This window comes from Pinus tabuliformis, chromosome X (assembly GCF_031772625.1).
Source record: "Pinus tabuliformis cultivar Carrire ecotype Pingquan chromosome X, CPIR1, whole genome shotgun sequence".
Taxonomy (NCBI): Eukaryota; Viridiplantae; Streptophyta; class Pinopsida; order Pinales; family Pinaceae; genus Pinus; species Pinus tabuliformis.
In genome coordinates this window covers 1,093,039,109-1,093,064,919 of record NC_142308.1, presented here as the reverse complement: position 1 = coordinate 1,093,064,919, position 25,811 = coordinate 1,093,039,109, and the positions used below count along the sequence as shown (strand labels likewise).

General features: G+C 40.8%; 1 protein-coding gene across 1 annotated transcript in view; it reads right to left on the bottom strand.

The window, feature by feature from the left end:
* LOC149143634 (BTB/POZ domain and ankyrin repeat-containing protein NPR1-like) overlaps positions 1-25,811 on the bottom strand; it is a 172,468-nt gene that overhangs the window by 85,583 nt on the left and 61,074 nt on the right. The window contains exon 2 of the mRNA XM_089446213.1: positions 11,242-11,989. Coding sequence (XP_089302339.1) covers positions 11,242-11,989 — 748 coding nt within the window. The remainder of the gene's footprint in view (positions 1-11,241; positions 11,990-25,811) is intronic.

Genomic DNA, 25,811 nt, shown 5'->3' with positions numbered 1-25,811 from the left:
AGCAATGCTGCCGGCTGCGTGGAGCAGCAAGGTAACCAGTAACCACTGCAACGTAACTACTAACAGCAAGCCGCTGCGTGGAGAAGAGGGAGGATAAGGCGTGAGCTGAAGCTCTGAGGCTCTCGTGGGCACAGTGGGAGCAGATTCACACTGAAACGATGGAAGAAAAAAATGCGCTCAGCTGTTTTAACTTTTAACAGAGGTAAGAGCATAATGAATGGCGGCAGAATGAAAAGTAGAGTTAAACCTAACTTTTCATGTAATTTTTTATTTGTAATTGTTAGTTTAGTTTATTTTATTTTTTTTAATAAATTAATTTTCATTTTTATTTTTTTATTTTTTTTATATAAAGGGTAATTAGACAAAAATGAAGGGGGGACGCCCAGAAGAACCCCATTTTCGGGGGGACGCCCAGAAGAACCCCATTTTTGGGGGGGACGCCCAGAAGTACCCCTTTCGGGGAGTCGAGTCTCCCACCCTAGGGAAACGCACCCCCTTGCATCTCCCCGAGTCTCCCCAAAAGGCGGACGTGGGGAAACGCACCCCCGGGAGTCTCCCCGTCCCCGGTGCGTGGGGTGCAAGGGGTGCGCGCACCCCACCCTGGGGGACGCATCCCCGTGGAACACTGTGTCGAACACTGTTGCTAGATTCCTCTTGCAGTCCTCTATGACCCCTGATGATCATGTCAAAAAGAGATCATCCACGTACAAAACTAGGATGAGTGGCTCACCCTCTACCATCAAATAGTAAAGGTTGGGATCTGCATCACTCTTGATGAATCCCATCTGCTGCAAGTAGTTGTCAATCCTACCATAACATGCCCTGGGAGCCTGCTTGTGTCCGTATAGAGCTTTCTTCAGTCTACACATGAGTGTGCCTCTCATGGGTCTTGAAGCCATCTGGTTGGTCTATGTACACTTCTTCCTCTATCACCCTGTTCAAGAAGGTTGTCTTGACGTCCATTTGGGGAATCTACCATCCCATCTGAGTGGCTAGGGATATAACTAACCGAATAGAAGTTTATCTGGCAACTGGGGTGAAGGTCTCCTCATAATCTATCCCTTCATTCTATGCATACCCCTTTGCCACAAACCTAGCCTTGTATTTTTCCACATTGTCGTCTGTAGCATATTTGATCGTGTAGATCCATCTAGAACCTACCACTGATCTGTCCTCCGGCCTTGGCACTACCTCCCAAACATCATTCGTCACGATAGAGTTATACTGTTCTTCCATGTCATCTACCCATACTTGATGTTGTGTAGCCTTCTAAAAGCTAGAAGGTTTTGCAACCTAAGCCACCAATGCTTGGTACCTGTCAGGCTGTCTGCGTTTCCTTTTGTTCGTCCTAGGAGTTCCAATAAACTCCTCTTGCATCTCTGAATGTCTGACGAACCTCTCCACTGGCTCGACCAGTAGTCATGGGAGCTTCAACCAGCTCCTCCTCATCCTGTCTCTCTTGTTCCATATGTTGAGAACTCCCCGGATTTCCTGCACCTGAGGAAATACTAGTGCTGGTCACAGTACCCGATCCTTGTGACTGTCCTCCTGCCTATCCCACTGGTTGTCGCTATGGCTGCCCCTACTACTGGACCAAAGCAGCTTCTGCTCACTAATTCTGATCACCTGCAAGCATCTCATGAGATCTCCTGAAAGCTCAGTCCTCCATGAACTTCATGTCTCGCCTTACTACAATCTTCCTATTACTAGGAATGTAGATCATGTATGCCTTTGAGGTTTCGTTGTACCCAATGAAGAACCCCTTCTCTGCAGTCTAATCCAATTTGGTACGTTTCTCATCTAGCACATGGCAATAAGCAACGCTGCCAAAAATTCTGAAGTGACTAACTTCTGGCTTCTTCCCTGTGAAGACTCCTTCTGGCATTTTCTTCCCCAATGCTCTATGAGGAGTCTTGTTCTGAATATATATTGTTGTGTTACATGCCTTTGCATATAGAAATCTGGGTAAATCTTGGTCATATAACATAGCCTTTGCAGCCCCAACAATGGTTTTGTTTTTCCGCTCCGCTACACCATTCTGTTGTGGATTATATGGAGTTGTCTATTCTCTCTTGATGCCTTCATTTGCATAAAAATTTGTGAAGTCTTTATCAATATATTCTCCACCATTATCTGAGTGAAGCACCTTGATCTTCTTCCCTATCGCATTCTCCACGAGAGCTTTAAACCCTTTGAAACAATCGAAAACCTCATATTTGGTCTTCAAGAAGTAGATCCAGGTTTTCCTGGAATGGTCATGAATGAAGGTGACGAAATATTCCGCATTGCTGAGAGCCCTACTGGAAATCGGACATCAAATATCTGAATGAATGAGTCCTAACAAGCCACCAGCTCCACTGTCACTTCTTGGAAACGTCGTCTTAGAATACTTCCAAAGTATGCATCCTATGCACACATCATCGTGTTTCGTGCCAAGTTCTAGAACACCTGTTATTGTTTCTCTAAGCATTTTGAGTACTCCATGGTGTAGATGTCCCATTCTCCTATGCCATAACTCATTCAGCTCATTCCCATTGCTATTGTCACTGCATATTAGTTCCATTGGAGAGTCAATATGTAATCGATACAATCTGTTACTACGAACTCCAATCTGTTTTACCTTTTTCCAGCTTGGGTGTTTGACATACACTTTCTTCCCTACGAAGTGAATATCATACCTCTTATCCTGTAACTAGGATACTGAAATCAGGTTCATACCCAATCCTGGCACATGCAATACATTGTAGCGTTGGTTCTTACTCCTGACTCCCTCCGAAAATCTATGCTACCTCTCCCCACTGGAGTACATTTTGTCTTGTTTCCCATAGTAATCTGGAAGTCCATCTACTCCTCCTTGTAGCTAGAGAAATATTCTCTAACCCCTGTCATGTGAGTTGATGCTCCATTGTCTATATATCAAACGCCCTGTGAAGCTGATCCTGATAAGCAAGCAAATTCGTCCTTCAACCTAGAAGACAAATCTAAAGTCTCTTGATTGTCAATTCTTTCCATGGTTATGCTGAAGAATTTATAGTGTATTATTCCTCTTGCACCTGACACTGGTTCTGCACTAGCAATCTGCTACAAAGCCTTTTGCGTCTCGCCTAGAGATCTACCCAACGAAATAATTGAGTTGCTCCCTCTACCTCTGGAATCACTCGAACTGGAAGAATCGAATTTTTTGCCCCTTTCTCAGAAAAAATCGAACTTCCTCAAGTAACTCGGCCTCTTGGCAAAAACATTGCATTGCCCTTGGGAATTTCGGCCTGTTTCCCTTGCTGAGCAGCGAAATTCCTTTCCTTTGTTTTTGAGCTCCAACTGATCAATTGTGCTTTGATACCATGTGAAATTTGTATCCGTTGTAGTAATTGAAAATTATTCTTCTAACTGTAAATTTAATTATGTAGTCTATTTTCTACGACAAACAACGAATAAAATCACAACTGCAATTTTCACCATAAAATACTGCAGAAAATAAAATACTGAAAACTGAGAAATTTTAGCACACACACAAGAATTTTGACACAGTTATTTTTGGACAATTTTCCCCGGAAAAACCCAATGCAGGAAAATCAGTGCAACAAATGAGGGTTTTATTATTATTCTTCAACAACAATTCTGAGTACAATAATTTAGATGTTCAACTGGAAATCTAATCTGAGGAAAATACTGGCAAAATTATTGTGAGAATTTTCTTTCACCCCACAGCTAATTTCTGCCCCCGAAATTACCTCCCTAACCTTTGTGTTAAGCCTCTTGCGTCACCCTTTGCGCAGTACTTATGCAGACCTTATAGGGATTTTGGCCTTCCTCCCTTTGCCTCTTCCTAGAACTAGAAAACTTCCTCCCGGAATGTTGCTACCCTCCTCTTCCACCTGCTACTCACCCTCTGGCTCTATCTTCTTTGTTGAATTACTGCCACTAAGAAAATCGAATTCCCTGGGCAACTAAGTATCTGCGCTAATGTATTCCCCATCACCACATCGATCTCCTCTTATAATCCATTGTTGGAGCACCAACAACCAAGATTGAAACTTAATCAATGGCTAAGATCATCTTTGGATCGATTCGTGTGAGTTTCTAGATGATTCTCACCTTATCTCAATTAATATTGATTAATTAACCATATTCCATAAGTTTAGACTTAGGAAATATTTAAAAACGGTTAATAATCTAATTGAGACACTTCAAGGTGGAATTTCTAGAAACGATTTTTGGGTTTTGGAAATCTCATGTATTCTAGCCTCTCCACCAAATTTCATGGCTAGAACACATCTGATGCTACAAAAACTAACAGGCCATCTATTGATGAGATGCCGACAATTGATGAAGTACCCAGTGCTATGACCACGTTTACAGACGATGCTCGCCCACATAGTTTAATGAGGTGCTTGGAGGCATACCTTTCGTTGATGAGGTACCAGAAGAGACGGAGGGATTCAAAGCGGTGACCGAGTTTACAAATGATAGTTGCCCTCAACAGTTTTATCAATTCTGGGTCAGCCTTCTAGCATTGATAAATAAGGCCACGACAGTGTGAGAGGCCATTTTGTAGCAGAACGAGGAGTTGGAGGGCATGAGAGTTGTTTGTGCTGAGTCAACAGCCAAACTGACTCGCGTTGGGGAACGGTTGGGTTCACATTAGAGTGACGGGGTAGCCCTACTCAGACATACATAGATGAGGCCGGTAGCACTAGTAGGTTACCACTTCACATTGGAGAGGGAGAGGCAGAGTCACCTCGACAGATTTTATGTGTTGACCAGGATGGTGAGATGAGGCAACATGAGCTGTGCAGGGTGCAACCTTTGCAGGATGGAGGGTTAGTTCTGTGTATGGGAGTTCATGCTCTCGATCCTTCCCTTGGGGTTGGATGGCGAGAGATTCTGAGTTGGTGCTCGATGGAGTGGGCTAGGCATATGGAGTTGGTCATAGGTCGGGGTGAGAGTCAGCAGGCACGTTCAAGCATCTAGGATACCGGGGGCCTAGGTTGGCATTGGGATCTAGGTGGGACTACCTACCACTTACCCAGTATGCAGATTGACTACAAAATTGGTGGTATATTTGACCCAGCAGTCAAGCGTACAAATTCGTTAGGGGAGTCTCAATCGGCGCCAGTGGTCGGTCAGTTGGTGAGGGGACTCCCTGGGTTGTTTTGGTATGATGGTTGTACATGGGATCACAGGATGGTCAGCATACTCTAGTAGGAGTTTGTTGGAGGTGGCATTAACAGACCATCGGATAGTGCCTTTTTTGGGGCCAGGGACTCTTTGCAGTTTGTTGGGACTCAGCGGTCATCGAGGAGCAACACAGTGGTGGCATCGCCACTGGTACATACGGGGATTCTCCTCTTGTGTCTCTCGGGGAGGATTTGGAGGCCAGGCCCATGCATCATAGGGTACGGTGATATGACAGCGAAGGAGGCGATACTACTAGGGTGCAGGTCAACGCGTACTATCTCAGTTTTAGATCCTAGCATTCAGTGGCATGTAGGAGCATGTAGCGTTGAGTAGTGGATTGCAATCGAGCACATAGATGCATGGCAGTGTGTTGTGGTGCGTGAGTTTACACCATGGAGTGAGAGGAGGCATACCATTGGATGAAGCTCACGCCGTATGGATGGGGGCGTTGTTGAGCATCTGGGGACATCTTGCTCAGCAAAGTCAAGTCTTCGATGGAGTTATCAACAGGACTAGGATAGAGAGAGGGGCATCCATGGGATTACCTTTTGGTGTCCATGCAGACTCTTGGTCATACCCGTGGGGACTTACATACCTATCGCTCTCCAACATGGCTTACAGTTGTTGAGGGTCGGGTTGCTGCCCCATGATGCCCTTAGTATAGGTAGCAGGACATGGGAGGCTCACCCTAGACAGTTGGATGAGACACAGTGTTTCATGGGCAGGAGGGAGATGCTCCAGTTGAGGCATTTGGTGGGTGCACGAGCTGACAGATACCGGCTTAGGGATGGCGTGGTCTACTGTCGAGGGAGCATATGTTCCACCCCTGGGCTCACACTTGGGGAGGTGATCGCTAGGGAGTTGCATGATACACTTTTGGCGAGGCAGTCTGAGGCGCTACATATGCATGAGGGATAGTGGATGGTAGACTTTGTCTATAGGAGGGTGTCCAGACTCCAAGCAGTGTTCGGGTGTATCATCAGGAGTTGGGATAGCAGATTTCACTGTGCGGTCTAGCAAGAGCAGGGCAGATTGGCATGCGTGGGACAAATTCTTGATACTTGGGGTCCACCTATGGGATACATACAAGGGTCAGAGATGAGGGTCGGATGGGTTCTAGCAGGTAGCAGTGCTACGCAATGGCAGCCCGTGAGGAGTGGGAGTTGTGAGCTCCCAGTGTGGTTAGGGGATCCGGTGATCCAATTGGCGAGTGGATCACTCTTCTCAATGGACATGGTTACGATGGAGGGTGATTTGATTATTTCCCAGAGTGACACATGGTGAGTTACTGAGACCTTCATCATATGGTGAGGTTGGTTGCTGCTCAGGATCGAGGTTAGCCATGGAGTGGTGGACTCGAGCATTGTTGAGTTACCCTCGCAGGTTGGCCATAGCACTAATCATGATAGATATAGTGGTCGAGCGTTACGGGAGAGCAGGTTTCGGTATGAGCATGTTGAGCAGTCAGACATGACCGAGGTGTCATGATGTCAGCAAGATAGGTTCATTTTGCGACGGGCAGGGGATTCTGGCATAGCAGGGCTTGGCAGTTCAGCTACCCAGAGAGGTGAGCTAGTTCCTATAGGGGAGGGTCATCCAAATCTTCCACTGGGTTTTAGTGACTTGTTCGAGGTGTGGGGGACTTCACCAGTGTGGCAGGGTGATCAACAAGAGGAGATCAGGGAATCCTAGGCAGACGAGGGTTCAACCCCACAGGGATTAGATTATGTCTCCAGGGGTCTACTCCTGAAGTGCGTGAGAGATACTATTTGGTAGAGCAATTTAACGAGGGGATGATCAAGATTTTATACTACCATGATGCTCTACTTAGTGGCAGTATGCAAAGGGCGTCTGGTACCTATGCTGATCAGGATGGCTTGGGATCCTGGCAGGACAGGGCAGAGATCAAGGATGGTTGAGTGGTACATTTGGGACCCCGGTATTGTGTGCAGAGATTGTTGGGGTCAGCTGATCGAGAGGGTGCTTGTTCAGGCATTGCTTGAGGACAAGCAATTTTTGGTGGGGAGGATTGTAATGTCCCCAATTAAAATAATTTTGCTAAGATGAATTCCCTTTTTTCAATTGGGTATTAGGAAATATTTTGGGATGTAAACTTAGGAAAAGTGGGTGGAGGGAGTCCCCACTTAATTTTTGGAGAGATGGAGGCCACCAACATTAGAGAAAAGGAAAGATTAAATTGGTAGTGGGATGTGGGGCCACCCAAAAAGGGGAATTCGAACCCCTTAGGAAAATTGAGCTAGGGAGAAGGAGGTCGAATTGGTGGGACCCACAAGGAGAGAAAAGGGGCAGCCAAGATAAATAGGAGGAGGCATCATTTTGGGGGCTTTTGACAAATTCAATTTCTAATTTAGAGTACTCTTGAGCTGCTTAGCCAAGACTACCAATGTTGCTTAGCACAAGGAGATTTTCGGGTGGAAATCTCAACTCTTTTTTCTGTGGACTTAGAGTGCCACCCTAGGAGAGAATTTTAGAGCTTATTGGAGAGGAAATTGTGGGAGATTGTGGGTTATTTCCAATCATACTTCAGCCAGTTCGAACTTCCAAGAGGACGTAGTGGCAGAAATCAATTTGATTCATTGAGGGGTCTTCAAGGGAAAATTCAGCTGGAGAATTTAAGAGAAAGTCCCTTGATATTGGACCAGATTTTGTGGAGAGTTTCAGGGCTGGAGATTGCTGCTCCGGTGAGAACCAAATTTAGCATTCCTAGGGCCTATGCAGTGTTTATTGGGCAGAATTTCGTGGAGTTGTTGCTAGCTGAGTTGTGCAAGGTTGAGGAAGGGATTTCCCTCTTACCTTCTGGGAGTAATTTGCAGAAAATTCTACAGCCATTCAAGGGTGGAAACAGGGCCAAATTTGCAGCAGTAGCTTGAGGGGGACACAAAACCAGTAGAGGAGGGTGTAGCACCAAATTTGGGTAATTTCGGGAGATCAGAATTAGCCCAAAACATTTATGGGTTTTGTTGGACTAGCATCAAGGAGTCTGCTCCTAATTTTGCATAATTTTTGGAGTTTTCGTGCCCCAAAACAGCAGAGTTATTTGGCAACCAGTTGGGAGGAGTGAGCTTAAATTTGGGGTCTCGGGTAGTTGGTAAAATTTGCCCAAACCCTTTCTGGGTTTTCCTGGATTTGTGTCGGAGAACCTAAGATTAATTTGGCAAGATTTTCTGAGCATTCTAGGGGGCTCAAACAGGAGTTCTTTCCAGCCAGCGATTGTAGAATTCCAAGGCCAGCGCAGAACTTGAGGAGAAAACATTTTCTTACGACCGGGCATCATATTTTCTCGCCTGGGATTGTTTAGCTTGCTTTGGCAAGCCCAGGTGCAAATATTCCATATACTTCTACTCTCCTCTTGATAATAAAATGGCTTAGTTTGGCACAGTTCTGGTGTAAATTTTAAGGGTGTTAATTGTTGTTTGAATTTTCTATGTTGCATTGTGTACTTGCTTAAATATCACTGTTAAAATTCCAATTTGGAACATTACAAACCATGAGACTATCAGAGTGCAGAATCAAGGCTAAAGGGGAGTGTAAAATACATAGACACATGGCACATGTGGGGTAGGAGGGTGCATCGGGATCAGAAGGTATATTGTCAAGAAAAAATACATATGGTGATCACCCTTACAAGGCTTTATCACACAAGTGCTCCCTTAAACCATGAGTCCTAGTAGTGTCTCATCCATGATGCCTGCAACACCATCCCAAGGTATAAGAATACCCATCAAGGCAAGGAGTTACCACCCACTGGGGGGAGTTAGTAGTGCCACAAAGGCAAACATACCATGAAATAAACAAAACTGGGAGTAGCCATGGCTGTCCATACCAACGGGGATCAAAGAGTCACTTCCACAAAATAACACACACCTGCATGCCTTTACAGGGCTATAAGGCACATCTTTGGGCTTATATGGCATGACCAAAAAGTTCTGGGTACCCCCACTGAAAGAAGGGTAACATGCCTCTATGTTAGGAGAGTTTCGAAGGACCGCTATTGGGTTCCTCCTAGGTTCACCCAAACAAGCCCCCTCATACATTGGGCACTCTTTAGAGGACATCATTGGGCATTGCATCAGCTCCATCACAATGATTGAGGTCCTCTATTACTTCTACTATGATTTTGTCCCTATTATTGAGTAGTGCTTCCTCTCTTTCTAGGGTCTACCTTTTTGGTTCACCCTTTATCATGTCTTTCTTTCCTGGAATAGCACCCCCATTTGTATCCTGTTTTCTTTTAGCATATAGGAGTGCCCTTATCTTGATGTTAACTGGCTGATGTATGTGGTCACATTGACCTACTATTCGGTCATGTGCGATCATTAATAAAATCATCTTAATTTTATGTTATTAAGTAGGGAGAAGAAAGTGTGGCATAGACATTAATTATGAGCTGTTAAAGGCTCGTAATAATGTAATTTGTGCACATCAGATATTGTATTTTTAACACTCATCTTCAGAATTATCTTAATCATTAATGCCCAATTATGGCACCACCTCGTGTAATCCTAAGGTAGTCTGCATTGCTTGCACAGTTAAGAATCTGTGCTCTCTTGCTCTCTCTCACCCTTCCTTTGCTGTCCGCTTGTATAAGAGTTTCTCTTGATGAACAAAGTAGAAGTTTCCTAGCAGAATCTAGATATTGCACGTAAAACAAATGAAACTAGACAAACTCCAGTACATTATCATTAGAAGGACAAACTGCATACAATAGAACTGCTCAAAAGTGAACAATTTACAAATAAAATAAATCAGTTACATGATATTTTTAGCTAGGTCATATCAAATTTCAGAAGTGGTAACTCTGTAAAAAAATCTCATTGAATCATGAAGAAATCTGTCAGTTTTTAAATAGGCAAAACCTCCATGAGCTTCAGTACAGCTCAATAAGTAGTTGTGACTGGATGGAAAAGTTTCTTGTGCAATATCAAAGTGTAATAAATCAATATTTTGTAGATAAGTCTTAAATTTTTCTGCCATCCACAAAAATTGGAGAATTGGGCTTGTATGACTATTTATATTGTTTAACGTCTATATGGGGAATGATCACATTGTGGACTATGCACTTAAAGGTGGAATAGTAAGACTCTCTCTGGTAAATCAAGAGGTGGGGATATATGCATAGTGGGGAATGATCACATTGTGGGCTGTGGACCTAAAGGTGGAACAGTAAGCTTCTATCTGGTAAATCAAGAGGTGGGAATATGGATAGAATTAGTTATTTGTGCATGTTCAACATTCTGCTGTTATTTACAAATTAAAACCAAAATGGGGTATAATTTTAGAGCTGTAAGGTAGAAGGGGATGGCCTGATTTCAGTGGAAAACTTCGCAGCAGAAACACAACATAGAAGTAAAGTACAGGTGCAAAAAACTACAATGCACCCTTATGGTTTGATTAAGCACAGAGTCTATATTGCTCAAATGTTAGTGTGCTTAATTCTTGGCCCATGCTTGCAAATGGGTTGTCCACTATAAATTAGTCACAATGAGCCCAAACACTGCCTGGGCGTCTATCAGATACATTCTCCCCAAACATTATTTTAGGCATCCTTCCTGTGCTGAATGAATGAGTCTACCAAAAGTTGCAGATCCAAAATGGAAGGGTACCTGAGGTAGAGAAATTTGACAAGAGGCGCAGTCCTTAATTCAGAAATCATCCTTATTTTACTTATTCTCTTCAACCGTCAACTGAAGTGATATGATTAACAAAAGATTTAGATATAAATAAGAAAAGGTGCAAGTAAAGGTATTAATATTGAAGAGGCTGTGAGTTTCTTGGTTCCTGAGAAACTAGTCATTAAAAAACGCTTTCAAGAACTATGTTGAGATGAAAGTAATATAAGCTTTATACATTAAAATTAGACAGAAGGTAAAAAATGTCAAGGGTAATTGGCATTCATTTAATCATCACTGAAATGGCAGGATAATCTATGTCAACCTCGTTCAGGAATCAATGAAATCACTTTTCCAAATATACTACCAGTGGACTCCTAAGCAAAATCTATCATCTTTGTCAAAACATTAAGTCAATCAAGTTCAATCTCACCTCTATTTTCAAAGTAGAGCAACTTCATACGCAAATTCTCTCCTGCAAGCGCGAGAGAAAGAGACGCGTCTCCCAAAAGTGGCTCCCTCCTCTCTGCCTGTTCAAGAATTTCAATGCATAGCCTGTCCTTCGGAGTTTCCTTGCCTTCTTCTGTTATGCTATTGTAATCAACAGATTTAGTAAGTCTTCTTGAGATTTGAAGAGCATTCCGTCCATCAGCTGTTACATCTAAAGGATTAGCTCCTTTTGTTAAAAGTGCCACAGTTATGGCAGGCTCTTTGCGCATTGCTGCTATGTGAAGCACTGAGTATCCTCTACCGTTCCTAAGATTGACATCTGAGTTTCCAAGTTCCAACAACTCTGTTGTAGTCTTTGAATCACAATATGATGCTGCATAATGCAGGGCATAAGCATCATCGAGAGTAACATGGCCCTCATTCAATAGCATTTTCACCAGCTCAATATCATCAGAATCAAGTGCTCCCTGTATTCTTCTGACATTTATGTCATGTGTAGTGTTCTTACCTTGTCTTTCCAAAACAAACTTTGACCGAAAGTCAAAAATTTGATTGGCTAACTCGAGAGGAAGCTCTTTCTCAATAGTTATAGATTCAAGATCGGACCTGGCCACTATCTCAATGCACTTGGTCAACAATGGATCATTTCTAGTGTGGCATGTGTTTGCAACTGCAAGAATTGTGATTACATCCTCTATATAAGCATCTTCCACAATATCTACGAGATGTCGCTGCACCACATAGAGTCAACGTCAGCCTGTCCTAAGTTGTAAGATATATGCAAAACATTATAAGTTTATTCTGCAACTTCAGAATCAAGAAAGGACCAAAGTTTTAAAGTCTAAGATTAAAATAGGATCACAAATTAGAAATTTATCACATGATTCCACTGTTTCCTATCATTAATAAAAGAAAATTTGGCAGTACATGTTTATATAAAAATGATGTTTCAGGCAGATAAACTGTGCCTCAACTTTCTTTCATGATTGATCTTCACAATGCACATAGCAGAAAAGAATAAGAAACACAATTACATTAAAAGACAACTACTGTACACTGGAGATATAAGAAGCTGAGTAGGGCATCAGAATAAAACATGCAAATGTGTAAAAATAAGCAGAAATATTTGCAGGCTTTCCCAAGAAATAGAGTAGAAGGGCTTAGACTTTGATTTGTTGAAGGAGACCTTCAGAAAAGGAAATGTTATATTATCACATAAAAATGTTTTATCGTGGTTTTGTGTTCCCTGTGATGCAAGGTGACACAATTTTTCTTTCTATTATCTTGATCGATTTTGTGATTATGTGAATTCCATCCAACGTTAGGGAGGATATAACACTTATATGAATGCATTTTTTGCTCATGTTGAATCATGTGCCTCATCTGTCATTTCCAATGATCCAAAACCGGATGCCCAAAAGATAACCCCAAACTGGAGAGAGTTCAGAGTTATAAAACAATTATGAATATGCAGAAAACTAGTTAAGTTATCAATTCGAATTTCGCGTACATATTCACAATTGGAAAAATGATATAACATAAGAAAGTTCATCCATTAACCATAGTAATGGGGAAATACATAACAGTACAAACAACAATGACTGAAAGATTGAGAAATCCCTTATTCCAGAGTTCTGATAATAACTGTGAAGCAAATTCCTGTACTCTAGATGACTAAAATATCTAAGAAACAAATGCATTTATACACTTATGCAAGAGCACCAAGACTCGGTTGCATAAACAGTAAAATTTCCATTACAGTCTTGAGTGACTTGAGATTCTTGTGACTGTTGATATTTTTGGTTGTGGGTCTGCACGGGGAATGCTAAATGTCACATGCATGAGGTTGCTAAGGTGTGTGCGCACGTCACTAGGAGGTGTGCATGCAGGCTGTTGAAATGTGCACATGCATGTCACTGAGAGGTGCATGAAGAGTGCTGAAATATGCATGCACATTCTGGAACTAGGCACACACAATAGGAACTTCATACGCAAACTGTTATAGAGATTTTATTGTCAGGTTGGAGCATTGCTTCTTGACCCCACCTGTCGAGAGTGAAAAAAGACCACTAGGGATGCTACCTCTTGGATCTTGTAGGGGGAGGGACATTGTGCACCCTATTGCCTCAAAATCTGGCATGTCTTGTGAGGGGAGCTCAGAAGACAAACTAGACCAAGGGGCAACAATATGAGGTGTAGCCCACTGTCACCGTAGGCACTACCTCCTACTCTTTTGTGGACTTTCACCACTAGGGAGGCTTCCTTTTAGTAAGTCACCTAAAGGATTTATCAAGTTCAAGGGGTAAGCTGACAAAACAAGCTTAAGGAGGACAACTCTACCTAAGACAAGGCCTAGCAAGCATGATGGGGCAATTTGCATCATCCAATATGCCTAATTAGGGCACAATGTGATCTAGGGCTTGAGAAATAGCAAGGTAGAAAGCAATGTTGCATTAATCATTATCGGGATAATATCGGCGCGAGGAAAAAATCGGAAAAAATCGTAATTATCGGGAAATAATCGGAAATAATCGGGAAAAAATTGTTTGGTACAAAAATATTCATTTTTTTCATTTTTTTTCAATTTTTTTAATATCTAAACCATCTACAACATAAAATAAATACATTGACACATAAATATGATAAAAGAACTAATATATAAGATGTTTAATATCATTTCTAGTGCTAAAATCACACATAACATTGAATCATGTCCTGAATAGTAAGTCCTGACTCCTGAGTCCCAACTCAGCCTCAAAATATCAACAAAAAATATAATAATGTATCTCATCATGTCATAATGTCACATATAATAAAATGAAGAAAATAACTAAAGTCTAATCCTATTGATTTCCTCTGCCCCTCTTGCGAGAAAATGCCACAGCTTTCCCTTTCCCTCTAGATGTAGATGTTGGTGCTGGTGGAGTTGGCAGTGGAGTCTGCTATGATCTAGAAGCTGAAGAACTAGAAGTAGGAGCTATAGGAGGTAGACCACGTCCTCTACTGGTGGCAGGGGTAGCCCGGGGAGGTGGTGTCACCTGGAAACATTACAATCTCCCAATCCTGAAATCCTGAAAAACTGATAAGTCTGTTGGATTTTGAATGAAATCTAAAACTCTACTTTCTCCATATGAAATCCAATGAGGCCGGAACCACTCTCAAACATCCTGAGCCATTTCATGGTAATGTTAAAAATTTAAGTAAAAGGATGAAAATGAAGATTAAGGAGAATGTCACTTTTACTTTAAGAATTTAACATTACCATGAATAGCATATCAATACTAGGGCCTAGACTTGATCATTAAGCTACTCCACTCAAAAATTATTTGTTTTTTTTTTTTTTAAATTGCATTTCGAACATTTAGCATCCCTTATAAAACCTCGTTGCCCCGATTGCTCGCGATAAAAACGGAAAAAATTGGGTATAAAAAAAAACTGGCAATAATTTCAGATATTGCTCGCGATAATATCGGCAGCGGGAAATTATCACGATAAAACGATAATATCGCAATATTATCGCGATTTCAACACTGGTAAAAAGATCAACCTAAGGTCACAAGGCCAAGAAAAGGCTTCCAAACAATGTATACCTCCAAGTTATGGAGTAAGAAGACATCAATAAGCTCCAAGTTGAAGCCTAGGGAAAACTAGGGCTTTTTAAAGGCAAAATTTACCTAGGGCATAAGACTTTGAGGCACTAGCCACTAAAAGGAGTTGATTTTGAGGCAACCACCTTTTGGACAAGTGTTGAATCCTCCCAAAGGCCAATGACTTCAACCCTAGTTGAGATGTGTGTCGTAGCCCTAGTTAGAGGCTTATCCTTGAGGGGTTGAAATCAAATTTTAGAGGAGAAAAAGAGATTTTGATGTAAGTCTTACGGATGACCAACAAAGTGACCAAGGCCAATGTCTTGTCCTTCGGTTATGGAGTCTATGCAAATGTAAAATTTGATAGAACTTGGCAAGGAGTAAGGAAATAATGAAACCGTAGATTTTAAAACCCTAGTTATCACTTTTGTGAGGGAGTTGTTACTCCTGCCGCCTACACCTACCTATAAGTCAGTGAGAAAAGCCTTCAACCCCACAAGGTGTGGTTGGTGGCAAGGAATAAGAGAAGGGGTTGTCACACTAAATCCCTTCTCTCTCCATTTAAGCAATCTCCTAGGTTAGCTATGGGGGGTGGTTGCTAAATGGAAAACTAAGAAATGTGAGGTTCTAAGAGAGATGTTAAAGTGAAAGTGGATTACTTTGAAGAATTATGAGAAAAATATGATATGAGCAATAAAAATCATTAACATGATAAAACCATAAAACCAATGTGATCCGGATTTAAACAGGAACGCAACAAGTTACAGAGATAACCATATACACAAAGATGCAGCGGAAATAATACTTCATTTCATTAATGGAAAATACTGAAATATGCTTACAACCAGAAATGGAAATAAACTAGCTAGGGCGATGGTAGCTTATCTCTGAGAAGAGATGTGGTGGCTACATGCCTCTGAACTGTGTTACAATGAGGCTCGAAGGCCTATTTATTGTTGAGAAACAATGGAAAACCCTTAACATTCCAAAACCTAACCCTAGGAGATGAAACGCCAAACTGTGGGCCCCGTTTGGGTAAATTGGTACATCAACTTCCCGGGGTCGTAACTTTGGCATACGATCTCCGTTTGACACGTACAATAGCTCGTTAGAAAGATCTATCCGAGCACTACCACTTTGGGAAGGGCAACATCGGTCCCTGGACCCATGTTGCCCCCAGATTTCCCAAAAAACGTCGTTTAGGGCCTCAAAACGGCTCCGGAAGTTCAGGACCCGAAAAACTGCTAAACATAGTAAGTTGTGCTACAATTAAGGAAATTGAAAATGCTAAGAGAAACAATGTTGGGGGTCCAGGTGGACTTGGCAGGTGGCCACCAATATCCACCTGGATCACAATGTCTTAAGATAAATTGCTCAACAGTAATGAAAGATACATTTGCTCAAAACAAAAGTAGAATGTTTCTAATAGTGAGAGCAAAGAAATCCTAAAATGGAAACAAAAGATGTTAGCACAAGATGCAAAGCACACAAATGTTTTTAAAATAAACACATTGATGAATCAAAGCATGTGCAGATATCTTTCTAAAATACTCACAATTAGTGATCTAAATATAAACAAGATGATAGAAAGACTTGAAGGTTAAACCAACATGCAATTAGCCTTGCAACATGAAATAAGAGTACTTGAAAAGGAAATGAGACTCATCAACCATTCATGAACATGATGATCATTAAACATGAAATGGAGCTTGCTAAAGTAGACAATGTTCCAAGTCCAAGAAAATTAATTTGTTGCAAAGGAGATTACAATACTTGCATGAAAGGAAATACTTCTTGAAAATAGGAAATGATGTTGCATGTAAGACTCTAAACCATCAAGAAAGCAAAAAATTTAAAACTTGCAAATAAGGTAAATCTGATGAAGAATGCTCTTGATTTATTTTATTAGTTAATTCTAAAGCAAGATTGCAATTGAACTCTTATATCCCTAGGCTTCACCATCGCCCAATGATATGGATCTCACAGTTAGGAGTCAATAGAGAAGTAGAGGGTCCCTAAGATGTCTACTTCAACCAACTTATGTTGGAAGTAAAATCTTAATGAGACTTGGGGTCTTCCTATACTAAAATTCCTAGATGAGAGTGCAGATTGTGTTAATTCCCCAATAAAAATATACATACATGCAAATGTTTCACAAATGGAAAATTAGATAACTTGTAAAACTTTGAGAATTGAGCATGTCAATGAACTTATATGTGCTTGTATGGAAAATAAGAAAATGAAGTAGATTGTTTTAAAGCTACGATTGTTCCAATAGAATTGCTTCAAAAGTTACCAATGTGTATAACCAATAAAAAAGTGAAGCATGTACTTGAAGGAATAATCAAAACTTGCCACAATGTTGAATGTTTGCACATAAGATAAAATTTACTCAAAATTTACAAGTTGAAGTTTATGCATGTGAGAGATTTAAAATTAAGAAAGATTGCATGTGGATTGGAATGAGTTAATTCTTAAGCATGAAATTAAGTGTTTAGAAGTTAAGAAAACTAGAAGCAAAAAATCAGTCAAACCATAAGAATTTCCTCCTCAAATGAGGAAGGGGGATGCCATGGGAAAAATCCCAAACTCCCTCAAAACAGAAATTTTATTTTATTAGTGTTTGAGATGGGTTAAAATGCCTCTAAAGGGTTGCCCACAATATGAGAGAGATCTTTACAAAGTGCAGAAATTTAACAAGGTTAGATTCTCTCTCAAGAATATACAACAACAAGCTACAAGGCTCAAAAGGCCCTTCAAAATATAGTTGCAAGGTTGAATAAAGACCACATCCTAAATGAACTTCCATCTTCCCCTAAAATGCTCATGGCTCCCTTGAGAAATCGATCCTTAGAATGGGTGAGGGGTTCCTGCATGCACACAAGTAGTTTTTCAATGTCTCTCCTCAAAACTCTTTGTTGTCCAATGCTTCAAGCTTATGGGCTGCAAAATGAAAACCAAGAATTAGTTGAAAATAAATCAAAACAAACAAACTAGAATACAAATTTAATGTACAAAAATACTAGCTCAAGTATTGGGAGTAAACCCCCATACTTGCCTAGTTTTGATGATGGCTCTTGAATAGCAAATATGACTTTGAAAAGCTAGAATCAAAGAAGTATTTAAATGATGATCAAGTAACTATAGAGTAAAGAAACTCCCTCTTGCTTCGTTGGATGGAAGACTTTGGAGTGGAAGATGGCTAAGTCTTGGATCGCTATGGCTCCAGGAGTTGGTTGATCTCGTGAAGATTTCCCCTACTTCCAGATGGATTCCTGCACACAAAACGAAAATCTTTCCTACACACTTGAAAGAGATATTAGTTCATACATGGATTAGAGCAATATAATAAACAGGATAACCAAACATTCCTCCTAAAATGAGTTGGAAAGTCTATTCCTAAAATATTACTCTAAATCAATGGGTGTGCAAGATAGCTTACACACACCGATCCAAATAAGATGGCAAATATAATCTAATACTCATTCAATATGCAAAAGGAAATGAACATAATAGCAATAGCATGAAAAGAAATCACCTCATAACGCCAAGAGAACACAAGCCATATAGCCCCAAAGTCTTGATTATATTAAAAATATGCAAGTACAAACAGGCAGAGTCTCCTCAAGCCCAATAGTTCATAACACGATAGAGCCCATAGCCTCATTATATAGAGAGTCGGGAGCAAATCCCAAGGAAGAATGCATGTGAGAATTAAACTTGGAGCAAATCACAAGGAAAGATAAGTCAAGTTCGATGGGGAGAAGATAGAGACACCAGAGAAAAATCGATTTCCATGTGTGCACCTAAAGGGAAATCGAATTCCATATATGGCATAGTAAACTCGTCCATCAATGAATCCAAGTACCATGATAACTCCAGTCCACCAAATCCAAACTCGAGATAAGTGCTGACAGCCTCAGATGATCCCAAGGTAGCTCTACATAGATCCCTAGGAACTGTGTGATCTCCACCAAAGAAACTATGTAATCCTCCAAGTGAAGTGCTAAGAGTAGAAGCACCCAAGACAATTGTGAGATGAGGCCCCACATAATCTTCAGTCCAAATATTCCATAGAATATTCCATCGGGGCATGAGTTCGTCTAATAAATTCAATTTTCCACGTGTAAATGTTTCTTTATCTCTAGGAAATTCGATTTTGATGAAATAATGGTGTATGTATGATGCAGTGTGCTCAGTCATCCTCCACATGTCATTGACTCAACTCTTTGACTTAGGATAATTTTCAAGTCATTTCCATGTCATTCTATCACATGTAATAATTTATTTCTCTTTATTTTATTTAATTATAGCGTAATTAAATGCCACAACTTCCACTAAACTTAGAAAATGTGGGTTTTGAGGGTCCAAAACACATTATCAATCCCTCAAAGTGTGTTATTGTACAAAGTTGAGGGTGAGAGGTATAATTTTTATTACTCATACTCCATACAACTTTTCTAAACTACACTTATTACAATTTAAATACAATTTTATTTGCAATTTCCACGGTGTGGAAAATCTAAAAAATTAAAAAATGACTACCTAGACCTAACCAAATTCCACGAAAATGTGTGTGATCTAGTATGGTAATATACATCAACTCTAGACACTAAGATGTGTTAGGGGCTCAACTTTCAAACCGTCACCCCGACTTTGGAGTAAAAAGTGAGTGAAAAATCCTAGAAAATTATTTGCCTCTAAAAAAGAAGGGATAATTAACCAGATAAAAAGAACACTCCAAAGTGTACTCGTTTGTTGATCGAGTCCCAACATCCTAGGCTTGTTACAGACTCAAAACTCATCATTACTTGTATCACTTATTACGATTCCCCACAGGGTGTGGAATCAGGGTACAAGAAAAATGATGGGAAAGAGAAGTAGAGTTTAAAAACTCTGTTGATTGATGATATCTGATGCTACAAGTGTCCTTTGATACATCCTTGGACATGGAGTCTTCATATAATCATCAGGTGCCACTCTAGTGGTCAACATTTAGCTCCATATGGGGATGCATGCTAGATGTGAAATGATAGTGTGCAAGAACCTGGAATCTGCATCCACCGACAAAAGACATATATCAGCAGTATCCAGTCAAAAATATCATCAAATACAAAAATAATGAAATGGAAATTTATTCTAAAAGCATAAATGACAATTTATTCATGAAATAAAATGACAAGGGATAAGGTTAGAAATATGATACAAAAAGATGCCCCATAGCATCAAATATTCTCTTTGTAAGACAATTTGAGCAATTGGTCGTTCACAGGTAACTCGAGTGGTTCTCCGTCCAAAGTTCTCAAATGGTAGGAATTTTATTCAGCTGCTTCTCTGATAATGTATGGTCCAAGCCACAAACTGCCAAACTTAATATGATTACCTAGCTTTTCATTCCTGCGATCCCATAGAAAACCGTATCATTGTTAGAAAACATTCTATTCCTAGATGATTTGTCAAAATTCTTTTTACCTTAGATTGATTTTTACAACAATGCTCAAAGGTTCTTCTTCTAGTTTCATCCAATTCTACAATTTGGTCAATCCTACATTGCACAACATCTTTATCAGATGTAAAACTTGTAGCAATTGATAAGTTGGTAGCCTCAAATGCACAGGAAGGGTAACATCCAAGCCATAAACTAATTCAAAGAGACTCTTCCCAGTAGAACTCTTCTTTGTAATCCTATCAACCCACAAAGCATATTTAATTTTATTGTCCCATGCTCGTTTGTTATCCCCTACTATCTTCTTGATTATGGTTATCAAATTCTTATTACTAGACTCTGCTAAGCCATTACCCTGAGGATAGTAGTTTGATGGATGAGATAAAACAATGCCATATTTAAAGCAAAATGATGAGAATTCAATAGAGCTAAAGGCCTTGGCATTGTCAGCAGTAATCTTGGCAGGGAAACCAAAATGAGTGATGATCTTATCTTCAAGAAAATCTATCACTACTTTGTCGGTGGTGTGTTTTGTAGGGATGGCTTCTACCCATTTAGTAAAATAATCAGTAGCGGTTATAATCCATGAGTAGCCATTACTCAAATTTTCATGAAATTTCCCTATAAAATCTAGCCCCCAATGTTCAAAGGCATGCCATTGGGTATAGTTCACCCAGGATCGATGAGGATGCAGATGAGCATCATTTGATGATATCCATGGGGACTCGCGTGCCTCTCTCACTTCTATATTATTTGCAGGCACAGAGGAGTTGTATGTTGTCCCTTGATACCTTGATCACAACTAGCAAGACACGAGAGGCTCGCTCGAGATAGTTAGTTGGGACACACAGTATCTAGGGAGAGACTTATCGGTGGTGGAATTTGGTGAGGGCACGAGCTGACAAGTGCAGGCTTAGGGAGGTTATCGTGAGTGAGTTGCAGGGTGCACTATCGGCAGGACAACCAAAGGTGTTATGTGAGCACGAGGTATAGGGGATGATAGTCCTCATTTGCAGGAGGATGCCTAGGCTCCAGGGAATATCCAGGTACATCATCAGAAGCTTGGATAGTAAGTTTTGTTGTGTGGTCTAGCAGAAGCAGAGCAGTTTGTCATACGCAAGACAGATTCTTGATTCTTGGTGCCCATCTATTGGATACATATAGGGGTCAGAGACGAGGCACAGAGGAGTCCCAGTAGCTAGTTGCATGTCACTGTAGCAGGCAGTGAGGATTGGGAGTTGTGGACCTAGTATGGCTATGGGATCTAGGGATCCAGTTGATTGGTGGGACACTCTATTTCTTAGTGAGAACAATCAGGATAGCAGGTGATCTGATTCATTCTCGGGCTGACATGCGGGGGATCACCAAGGTCTTCATCATATGGAGAGGCAATTTGTTGCTCAAGACTGGGGCTAGCCAAGGAGTGATGGGCTCTAGCATTGTTGAGTCGCTTGGGCAGGTTGGGCATAACCTCGATCATCACATATATTATGGCCAAGAGTTACAGGATAGGAGGCTCTGGTACGAGCATGTTGGGCAGTCAGTCATGACTAGAGCATCACAAAGTCAACAGGACAATTTCTTCATGCAATGGGCATGGGACCTTGACATCACTGTGCTTGACAGCTCAGCTACTCTTAGGGATGAGCTGGTTTCAATAGGGGGAGATCATCCTGATCTCCCATTGGATTTTAGTGATTCGTTGTTAGGGTGGGGGATTTCACCAACATTGATGGATGATCGGCAAGAAGAGATCAAAGGAAGCTCATGCTAGCGAAGATTCATCTCCGTCGGGGTTGGATTGTATTTTCAGGAATCCACCCTTAGAGTGCATGAGATGGGTGACTCGGTAGAGCACCTACAGGACGAGTTGATCATGACTTTATATTATCATGATGCTCTACTTACTGACAATATGCAGAGGGCTTCGGATGCCTTTACCAGGTTAGACAGTGAATGGAGCAACGGGTGCTTCACGTTGATCAGGATGGCTTGGGACCCTAGTATCGAGGGACTTCTTCATGACAGGATAGGGATGACTCAATGGCACATTTGGGACCCCGGTATCATTTGCAATAGCCATGTGGTTCAGTTAATAGAGAGAGTGCTTGTTCGGGCATTGCTTGAGGACAAGCAATTTTTGACGGGGAGGACTATAATATCCCCAATTTTGTGAGCATGGGAATTTTTCCCAATTTTGGTAATATTAATTAAAAGGGGCAACTAGTATTTTGGAGAAAGGTGGCAAGTATTATCTTATTGCAGATTGGCAGCAATTATTATTTTATTAAAATGGTGGAAAAAGTAACTAAGTGGAAAATGGCCCCCATCAATAAAATAATATTAAAAGGAGTCTAGAAAGATGGAGAGAAAATATAAAAAGAAGAGGGACTCATCTTGTGGATCATCTTTTTGCTATTACACTTCATATTTCATCTTCTCTTGGAGTTGTTTAGCACAAGGGCCAAAGTGTTGTTTAACACATTCCAAGCAGAGTTCCACCCTCATTTCGGAGAACTTCGAGTGTCTCCTTAGTGAGGCAATTTGGGGAGCTCAATTCAAAGCTTCCATTAGACATCATTGCGGGAGTTTATTCAGTAGTGTGTTTTTCTTAGGCGTAGAGGTATTTTGTGGAGCACATTGTGGGAGCAAGAGTGGGTTAGAGGATCCGAGATTTTGCAGGGAATTTTCTTATTGTTAGACTGGAGTTTGGATAGCGATTTTTTGAGCTGGATTGGAGGCTATTACCTGAGTTGATTTTTCTATCTTTTGGCAAGGGCACAAAAGCTATTGACCAAGTGTTGCGCAAGGGTTTAGAGAAGTGGAGTCGGGAGAGATAAGGGTTGGAGATAGGAGGTATTTCTCAATGGAGAATTTAGCCGAAGCTAGGAGAAATTTCCCATGGTAGATTTGGGCATAATTCAGTAGTATCAAAACTGTGGGGCGTTTTCTGGCCAGATTGGGCAATTCACACTTGTTGGGGGTCACCGGGGGTCAGTGGATTCAACCCAAACCCTTTCTGGGTTTTTGTGGGTTTATTGAGAGGAGTCTCCGACTAATTTTACAGAATTTTTTGGGCGATATATAGGCCTAAAATTTTCATTCTTATAGTAGGGCATATTGTTGATTAGATGGTAAATTTGCATCACTTTGTGGGTTTAGTTTTGGCTTGGAGTTGGGCCAAACCCTTTTTGGGTATTTTTGGGTATGAGGAGTGGAGCCCGTGGTTGCAATTTCAGGGTGATCCAGGCATTCTTCATAGCAGAATCTTCAATCCCATTCTAGCAGCAGCAACAATAATTTCCTGGGTAGTGCGCAGTACCAGTTTGGGCCAGTATTTCCTCCAAATCAGAGTTGTCTCACCTGGGTTTTGCATAGCTTACAGTAGCAAGCCCAGGTTCCATTTTCCTTACTCATTGTACTCATCATTCTCGAAATTATTAAAATGGCTCAGCCGTTTTGCTTTATTTTCGTGGTATTTTGATATGCATGTGCGATATCTGTTCATGGTTGTTGTTCCTTGCACATTTTTCTGTTATTTGCTGTAAATTTTCAATTTGGAATATTACATTCCTTCTCCAACTACTTCGCTCTCTTTTTTGCTTCTCTTCCCTGAAGATCGAACTTGTTGAGTGAGTGCTCCAAATAGATCGAACTGCCTCTCTACATATAGCCTTTTTGTTGGGTCAAATCGCCCTAATGTAGGCCAACTTCATGAGGACATACCAACTTGGTGTGGAGGTGGAAAATAACCTTTTTGACTCAAAAATAATTCTTTTTACATGATACAAAAGCCCAAGAAGGATCTAATAAAAATGACAATGACTCTAATGACTCAAGGCAAAACTTAGAAACCTTCAATGGAGGCTTTAACCTAGAAAACATTGACCCAAGCATGAAACCCATGCTTTAATAAGTCATTTTCTTTAATAATAAATTTTCTTTTGACAAGTACAATTATGAAGACCAATACTAGTTACATTCTTCAACACTCCCTCTTAACTAGGGAGGTATTCATAATTACATACATATGAAGGTACATGGAAGATCTCAAAATGAAATGAACTATGAAGAGTTCTAGCACACTCAGTGCTACAGATTAGATACCTGACTAGGGTACTCTAATCGAGTGGGACTAAGATGGACTCAAGCTTTAGCCACTCTAGGTACCATCAGGCTTTTAAGCTCTACCACCAACCTAGGGATCTAGGTGCGTATCCAAGGTCGGAGCTCCATGACCAACACCACCCTCCCTACTTCGGGATCTAGACATCAACACATAGGCCGACCAGATGTCCTCCCAAGCATCTTGCCATAAGATGCTTCATCTCTCCCTATCAACTAAATCTGTAACATCAACCAATCCAAGCATGCTTCTAAAATATTCAAACTTCTTATTCGGAAGAGATTTCGTTAGCACATCAGCTACTTGTTCATCTATTGAAATATATTGTAGCTTCACGACCCCATCTTGTACCAAACTCCTAATGTAGTGGTACTTGTTGTTGATATGCTTCGTCCTTGCATGAAATACAGGGTCTTCAGACATCTTGATGTTGCTTTGATTATCACAATTTATCACCGTAGGATCCAAAGCCTTTCCAAACAAATCTGACAATAGTTTTCTTCACCAACCAACTTTTTTTCCTATTTCACATGCAACAACATATTTCGCTTCGACACTACTTAACGCAACAAGATTTTGTTTTCTACTCGTCCATGAAATCATTGCAGATCCCAAACTGAAACAGCCATCGGTAGTGATTTTTCCATCAGTCTCACTGCCACCCCAATCGGAATCAGTAAAACCTACTAAATTGACTTCCTTTCCATCATACTTTAGGCAGTGATGTATTGTGCCATGTAGGTATCTCAAGATATGCTTGGAAGTTATCCAATTGTGATGATGAGGCTCCATCTGAAATTGACTAAGAACATTTACAGCAAAACATATATCAGGTCTCATATTTACCAAGTACATCAGTGAACCCACCAACTTACGATGGTTAGTAGGATCGACGAGACTAGAGTCGGAGCTTCTCAATTTTTTTGAGATTAGTGATCATGGGAGTAATCATAGGCTTGGAATCCATCATACTGAACTTCTGTAACATCTTGATTATGTATTTACCTTGACCAAGATATATCTCACCGGGTTTCTGCCAAACTTCCAAGCTCAAGTAATTGTGCATGAGTCCCAGATCTTTCATTTCGAATTTTGCGCTCCACACCTGTAATAAACAAATCATCCAACCCTTGGAGCTTGCTTCAAGCAATATAGAGCTTTCTTGAGTCTACAAACATGTGTATCCCTGCTATTTCTTTCAAAGCCTTCCAATTGTTCAATGTATACTTCTTCATCAATGGTTTCATTTAGAAATGTTGTTTTGAAATCCATTTGATGGATATTCCATCCCATTGTAGTAGCTAGTGAAACAAAAGGTCTTATAGTAGTATACCAAATAGTAGGAGCAAAGGTTTCTTCATAGTCCATCACTTCATTTTGTAAGAAACCTCTTA